Genomic DNA, 8346 nt, shown 5'->3' on the forward strand with positions numbered 1-8346 from the left:
GGATTTCCATTATTATCAATATAACAACCTCGTTTGAAATCGTATTTCAGCACATGTTTTGCCCTGATACATTTAGTAACTCTTTTGTGCATCTCTTCAATCACATCTGAACTAAGATCTAGCACATTATACTCCAAAACCTTGATCAAATCTTTCTTTTTCTTTCTAACTTCAAGTTCATGAGCTTTAAGTTTGATGATGAATTGATTTAGAGGTAGTTTTGAAAAATTTGAGTTCTCCCTTAAATTCTTCAAACATTCACCCCATTCAATCGGTAATGCATCTGCAAATTTCTCCAATTTTTCAACATTTGACGGATATATCTCATGATCTTTCAGATAATTCAGTAAAACACTATATCGGTCTTTAAGATCATCCAACGTTTCGTCTTTCAAACACACAAAATATTTGAACCTTTTTGCCCATCCATCTTTGCTCACTTTCCTATACCCCTCATCTAGAAATCCGTGATGCCAATCATTAAATCTTTCGAAATAATAGTTCTCCTGTTCATCAAACACCATTGCCATTTTTGCAAAAACCCGACACGTGTTTGTTGACAAATAAGCGAACCAAGGATGACGGAAAAGCGGACCAATCAGCAATTTGACACAAAGGCGGACCGGTATCTAAATGGGGCGGTGGGCTTAAACTTGTATTGGGCTGCTAAACATAATAGGGCGGTGCAAGTTGGGTTGAGACAATTATTGGGCCTTTGCTATTAAAGTGGGTGGCAATGAATAAAAAATTTGGATTGGGCCAAACCTTGTTCAATGGGCGGTTAACAAGAAAGCTGGGATTGGGCCTTTCTTTTAAAGCTCGTGATATTTGTTTAGTGGGGCGGTGACCAAGGGCCGTTGATTGGGTAAGTGGGGTGGTGGGTCGGTGTAATTTTTTAAATGGGAGGTACCAGGAAAGCAGGGATTGGGCCGAAGGTAATTAATGGGTCACACTTTTTCTTTAATGGGCGGCATTGATTATTCCGAACAATTAAATGTTCATCAAACCAAGTGGCTGACAAACTTGACTTTTAAATGAATATTATTGGACCTCAACTTGTACTGGGACGGTGCTTGGATAAAGTGAACTGTGTAAAAACAACAACCAACAAGTTGTAGTGGGGCGGTGAACACAAAGAGCTTAGGATTGGGCCTTCAATTCAATAAGCCTGCAATTTACCTGTTACGATGTAGAAGATGACAAAACAGCGAACTGACTAATAAAACAGTTGGAGCGGACCACAAAGTGACATAAAAGCGGTTCTCAACTCACGACCAAATGAGCGATTCAACAGTTGACCAATAAGCGGTTCAAACGTAGGACCTATGAGCGGTTCATATCATTGACTAAAAAGCGGTTCAACATGTTGTGATTATGAGCGACCCAACTAATTTCCAATAAGCGATCCATATTTTGACCACATAAGCGATTCACAGTAGTGTCACATAAGCGATCCTGAGCTGAATTTGACGCGAATTCGGACCAAAAAATCGCGATATCTCCAAAACGGCTTGGAGTTTCGAGCTGAAATTTGGTAGGATTGTAGATCAGGTCTAACTGCACAACATATCCAAAAATCAGACGATTTGGACCGTGAAAACCTGTTCAATTTGACGTTTTTCAGTAAAAAATGTAAGAAATGAGTAGAATATGAAGAAATCAATGAATCCGGATCTGATTTGGCTCTGAAAACTGGTACGAATGATGTGTTTGATCAAGCAATCGAGCTCCTAGCTCTGATACCAATTGTAGGACCGGTTTTGCGACCGTTCGATTGCGTAACGAACGTTTCACGTGCGGAATCCGTGAACGAACGTGACCGAACACACGATAACGTACTACTAATGTGATTCTATTGATAGAATTGACGTGTACGGTACAAGAATCACAAATACAACTTTCTCTCTCTAGAAAGTCTTCTCCAAGTCTTCTCCAAATCTTCTATCCAAATCTTTCAAGAACTAACTAAACTAGTGACATAATCCCCTATTTATATGGTCAAGGCTATTTAATGAAAGTTCACACTAATTACAAGTTTGCCACCTTGCCATTTCTAACTAAATATGACATTATGCACTTGATTCCTTCCGGCTTTTCACTACGACTCGGATTGACGAAGGCGATAGACAATAAATGCATCAACAGTTTCTTTCCTTAAGAGCTTCTTTCTGCGCGGCACGAATGCGCAGAGAAAGGTCTGTTTGGATAATCATCTCTAAAGCCCTAACCCTTATGGGCTTGATCCTTTCTTTTCGACTTAGGGCGTCGGCGACCACATTCGCCTTCCCTGGATGATACTTTATCTCGCAGTCGTAATCGTTCAACAACTCAATCCAACGTCTCTGTCTCATATTCAACTCCTTCTGGTTGAATATGTGTTGTAGGCTCTTATGATCTGTGAAGATTGTACACTTTGTACCATATAGGTAGTGTCTCCAGATCTTTAAAGCAAATACCACTGCGCCTAGCTCCAAATCATGCGTGGTATAATTATTTTCGTGCACTTTCAGTTGACGCGATGCGTAAGCTATAACCCTCTGACGTTGCATCAACACGCAACCCAATCCTTGACGCAAGGCGTCACAGTATACCACGAAATCCTCTGTACCTTCCGGTAGTGCTAAGATCGGCGCATTGCAGAGCTTATCCTTCAATAGTTGGAACGCTTCTTCCTGTTTGATTCCCCAATCAAACTTCTTATCTTTTTGGGTGAGGAGCGTCAATGGTTGGGCGATCTTCGAAAAATCCTCAAAGAACCTTCGATAGTAGCCAGCCAAACCCAAGAATTGTCGAATCTCGGTTGGCGTCTTTGGCGTCTCCCAACTCTTGATCGCTTCGATCTTGGTTGGATCCACGTGGATTCCATCTCCATTTACTACATGTCCAAGAAATTGGACTTCACGTAGCCAAAACTCGCACTTAGAGAATTTGGCATACAACTGTTCTTTCTTTAGCAGCTCCAAAATAGCTCTTAGATGCTGTTCGTGCTCAGCCTTTGTCTTTGAGTAAATCAAAATGTCGTCGATAAACACAATCACGAACTTATCCAAATACGGCTTGCAAACTCTGTTCATCAAATCCATGAAAACTGCAGGCGCGTTTGTCAACCCAAACGGCATAACTAGGAACTCGTAGTGTCCATAACGAGTTCTGAAGGCTGTCTTCGGGATACTTTCCTCTTGTATCCTTAATTGATGATATCCAGATCGCAAATCGATCTTCGAGTAATAGCTTGAACCTTGCAGTTGATCGAATAGATCATCGATCCTTGGCAGAGGATACCTATTCTTGATCGTCAGCTTATTCAACTCCCGGTAGTCGATACACATTCGAAAACTACCGTCTTTCTTCTTGACGAACAGGACCGGAGCTCCCCAAGGCGAGAAGCTTGGTCGGATAAATCCTTTGTCTAACAACTCTTGAACGGGGCAAGTCTATAAGGTGCCTTAGCCACAGGCGCGGCGCCTAGAACTAAATCGATGCAAAACTCTACTTGCCTCTGAGGTGGTAATCCAGGCAAGTCCTCTAGGAAGACTTCTGGATATTCCCTCACGACAGGGATGTCTTCGATTTTCGGCTCAGCAGCTTTCTTGTCCACAATGTGTGCCAGGAAGGCAGCACATCCCTTTTGCAAACACTTTCGCGCTTTCAAGCAGCTGATAATTCTCAAAGGCGTATCACGCTTCTCTCCATGAACCACAATTGTTTCACCATCTTCGGTTGGGATGCGAACGACCTTTTCGTGACAAACAATCTCAGCCTTGTTGCCTGATAACCAATCCATTCCTACCACCACGTCGAAGCTCCCCAGCTGGACTGGTAGTAGATCCAAAGCAAGCTCACGCTCTCCCAATTCGATTACACAACCTCTGACAACTTCATTGGCTTCTACCAACTTTCCATTAGCCAATTCGATTGAGTAGGGGATATCTAACTTACTAGCGGCTAACCCAAGCATATTCTTAAACTCTAACGATACGAAGCTATAATCGGCACCAGTATCAAATAAAACGGATGCAAAGCGTTGGTTTACAGGGAACGTACCTGTAACAACATTGGGATCCTGGCGCGCTTCACTTGCTTCGATATTGAAAACTCTTCCACGGGCTTGATTCAATTCTGGGCAGTTCCTCTTAAAGTGCCCAATGTCACCACAGTTAAAGCATCCAGGTCTTTGCCCGTTTCCCCCTCCATTCCCAGCTTGATTGTTGTTCTGATCACGGTTCGCATTACCAGCTTGATTCACATTGTTGCCTCGATTCCCATTTCCTCCATTGTTTCCTTGTCGGCGATTTCCATTTCCACCCCGGTTATTGTTTATGTTTCCAAATCCTCCTTGGCCTCCCCGGCCAACAGTGGCCCAACAAGAATCCTTCGAGTGGCCCGTTTTTCCGCAAGCTTCACATACTTTTAAACCACATCGGCCAGAATGGTGGCGCTGGCAGGTGTTGCACTTGGGATGGGTACCCATATACCGTTTTCCTTTCCTGCCAGTACCAGCTGTATCTTGAGCTGGCGTGCTTGACTCTCCTTTCTTAACAACACCACTAGTGCCTTGCTTGAAGTTCGAGAACTTTCTTTTGTTACCCACGGACGACTCGACATGAGTCTCCTTCTTCTTTGGTTCATCATCAGAAAACTTGTTTAGGCGGATAGCCTCCTCAGTGAGAGCCACGCTCAGATCAATTGCCTCAGTAATTGTCGCAGGCTTGGATGAGGTCACCATACTTATGATTTGAGGAGCTAGACCCTAAATGAAGCGCTCAATCCGCTTGAACTCTGGAGTGACCATATAAGGTACCACATGAGATAAGTCGTGAAACCTCTGAACATACTCTGCGATTTCGGGCCTTCCATCTTCAGGTGCCAAAATTCAGTTTCCAACCTTTGAATTTCAGCGCGAGAGCAATACTTTCTACGCATAAGCTCTTTCAGCTCGGTCCATGTCATTGCGTAGGCTGCGGCTTCTCCAAGAGTCTGCACTTGCAAATTCCACCAGGACAGGGCTCCATCCAAGAATAGCCCAGAAATGTAGGTGACTTGCTGGTCTGGAGCACACTTGCTCATGCGGAGAACTGATTCTGTCTTCTCGGCCCAACGAACAAAAGCGACAGCACCTCCGGTGCCATCAAAGTTGACAGGTTTGCAGTCTAGGAACTGCTTGTAGGTGCACCCTGTACATACGTTACAACATATGAATGGCATTAGCATCCTTGCTAGAGATATCCAATTAGATCATGGTATGTCTCAATGACTTAGCATTACCATGAGGTGGATTGTTGTTGCCAGTATTGCCAGAATTACTTCCACTAGTCCCTCCTTGTGAGGTGGCGTACTGTGCGATGGCAGCAGCGATGACTTGCTGAAGCTCTGCCTCATTGGTAGGCATTGGCGTTTGACGTCTCGGCGGTATCTTCTAAACGATGTGTTCGCGTTGGTCAGGCCATAATAAAGTGTACGTATATAATGATAGTAATAGTACATAACATATCATGTTATAAATAGACCAATCACATAACATCCCATGTTACAATTATATCAATCACACAACATCCCATGTCATAAAACATAAATAATTAATCAAACATCATATATGATGAGAATACTGCGATTGCATTACCATAAATCGAGACCACATGGTAAAGTGTACAAGTACATAATAGTGTCATACAACGTCAACGACTAAGGGCTACATCACCCCAGTCCAAAACTATATCAAATCAGTGTCGATACATCCATATACATGTCAACAAAAGTCAGAATCAGTGTGCAGTCTCCAAAAAGCTGTGCGGTCAGAGCAATCGCCGTCTTCTCACCAAAGTCCACCCGTGCTGTACTAAAGAGCTCTATACTGATGGCGGTGGAGGAGGGGGAAAATGGGAATAGAACAAACGTCGCAAATGGAGCCAGTCCTCCTCCATGGCTCTCTGGGAACGCAACCAGGACGCCATCTGCTGCTCCAGTGCCAAAAGGCGTGCGGCAGAGTCCGGTGGCAACGGTCGAGGGGGCTGCGAAGAAGCAGGGTGGGTCTGACCCTGACACTGGCACGGCGGTGGCTGGGCTCTCTCGAGCTCCTGTATACGCTGTGTGAGTGCCACCTGCTGGACAACAAACGACATAAGAACGTCCTCAATAGAATACCCCATATGGAAAGGATGGTAGGGGTCGGATGGCGGCATAATAGGTGGTGACGTCCAAAGGAATGGCTCACTCGCTGGGGCAAAAGGTGGCACAGAAAATGGAGGAACAGGGGGAATAGCAGTAGAAAATTGTGGTACAACTGGGATAGATGTCGGCACATGTCCAAAGGGATGAGCCGAGGAACCCTCTCCAGGTCAAGCTGGAGGTGTGAACTGAGCGAACGAAGAAGGGAAATCCATGTGACGTGCATTGGTGGTATGTGGGGGAAAAGGTGGGAGCTCATCATCAGCGTCAATCCACCCATTCTGGGTGTGCGCATAACGGGGATCAATATGGGTCATGAATAGCACATGATCGGGCTCCAGGGGAACAGGATCAGGTAGGGGAGCAACAATAGGGTCAACGGGTACATCAGCGATGAGAGGGGCATCAGCTTGAGCTGCAACAACAACATGATCGCCCTCCAATAGTGGAGCATCAACAGGGTTATCATCAACGGGTAGATCAGCAATCACAGGGTCAACAATGGGTACGCCAGCATGAATAGGGTCATGCTCAAACACAGGGTCAGGAGCGGCTACCGGCTCGGGGCCATAGCAGGCTCTGGGTCATCAAACGCCATCTCAAAATCTGCGTGGTCAGCAAACGCAGGGTCAACGGGATCAACTGGGTCAACCGGGTCCTCCATGGGCTGATCCAGGGGTATAAACTCAATGTCCTGATCTGGGTCAAACCCAGGTGGAAAGACAGGGTCGGAATCCTCATCAAGGTCGTGATCAAAGGCGTAGCTCGGGGCAGGGGCAGCAGATGATGCTCTATCAGGATCTGAATCGTGAGAATAGTGCTGCGCACCCTGAGTGTGCGACGATACAGAGGCCACAAACTCCAAAGAGTCTGGGACGGGTGAATGAGCAGGTGACTCCTCAGGAGGAGCATCTGTGAGCAACAAAAGACCGCCGTCGGCTATAAGGGCCTCGCCCTCAATATCATCCTCCAGGGGCTCGTCACCAAACAAATCGACGTCGTCATCAGCGTCGGCGTCGAGGAGCATATCAAGAACAGGATAAGCGGCAAGAGGTATAGGGGCAGGGATCTCCATGAGCGGCAAATCCCCGGCAAAAGGGGCATCAGCGGGCTCGGCGGCAACATCGGGTAGCGCGAATGGCTGGAAATCATCCTCATCCGTGCTGGTAACATCTGAAGTGTGTACCTCATGCTCCGTTGACTCTCGGTCGTCTGATACGATGGGCATAGGACCCGTAGTGTCCGACTCACCAGTGCCTGATGAATTCATGTTGTCTGTAACATAAACACAAATATGCACAAATAATCAATCATACAATCAGATAAACACATTAGTCACCAATTAGGCAATCAAATAGTTCTCCTAGTCCCACTAGCTTCCCAGCCTCCCAGACTGATCTTCCTAGTCTCACTAGCCTCCCAGCCTCCCAGACTGCTCTTCCTAGTCCCACTAGCCAATTCTCCCAGCCTCTCAGACTGCTCTTCCTAGTCCCACTAGCCAATTCTCCCAGCCTCTCAGACTGCTCTTCCTAGTCCCACTAGCCAATTCTCCCAGCCTCTCAGACTGACTCCCTAGTCCCACTAGACAACTACCTCGGCCTCCCAGACCGAGCCTCGGCCTCCCAGACCGAGCCTCAGCCTCTCAGACTGAGCCTATAATTAATAAATAAAATGTGCTCAACATTTGTTTGTAAAAACGTTTTGGATCTGGACTTAAGTGGTATGTAGTGTAAAATGTTTTCGTGAGAGCCCTAGTGATCATAGTCTAGACTCGAGAAGGAATCCTAGTTCGCTATGATCAGAGCTCTGATACCAAGCTGTCACACCCTGGCTTTGCGGAAGCGTGGTTAATTTGGTGTGACTTCTTAATACCATAGCTTAATCATAACAAAGCTATATGAAAATAAAACCATGCAAGATCATCCATTGAATTTAGTTTTAAAACATAAGTAACATAACATTGTCTTAAGACGTTGACTCATGCAACGGATACTACAACCTGATAACATAAAAACATTGTTCAGAAGACACAAACATCAACATGAAATAAACACAGTTTAAGAACTGTGACTCGTCCAGGAAAAAGTCACATCCCTTAAACTTGGATGACCTCGTAACTCTTATGCAGCGGGAAAACGTAACATACCGCGCCAGATCTTTAGTTCCCTGAAATACATGTAA

The 8346-nt window shown here is 45.4% G+C and overlaps 1 protein-coding gene across 1 annotated transcript; it reads right to left on the bottom strand.

The window, feature by feature from the left end:
* Positions 1-6335: 6335 nt before the first annotated feature.
* On the bottom strand, positions 6336-7435 carry LOC110894896. The gene is made up of 2 exons (XM_022142155.1): positions 6852-7435; positions 6336-6744 (listed from the first exon to the last, which is right to left on the bottom strand). Exons 1-2 carry the CDS (start codon positions 7433-7435, stop codon positions 6336-6338), a joined length of 993 nt encoding a protein of 330 aa, XP_021997847.1.
* Between the last annotated feature and the right edge of the window lie 911 nt (positions 7436-8346).

The sequence above is a fragment of the Helianthus annuus genome, chromosome 2 (genome assembly GCF_002127325.2).
Source record: "Helianthus annuus cultivar XRQ/B chromosome 2, HanXRQr2.0-SUNRISE, whole genome shotgun sequence".
Lineage (NCBI taxonomy): Eukaryota > Viridiplantae > Streptophyta > Magnoliopsida > Asterales > Asteraceae > Helianthus > Helianthus annuus.

Bases quoted from the DNA above. Each gene is read 5' to 3' on its own strand.
- LOC110894896 (XM_022142155.1), bottom strand. From the start codon at position 7,435: ATGAATTCATCAGGCACTGGTGAGTCGGACACTACGGGTCCTATGCCC. The intron at 6,745-6,851 runs GTTTATACCCCT...TTGATGACCCAG, and splicing joins GACCCAGATCAGGACATTGA to AGCCTGCTATGGCCCCGAGC.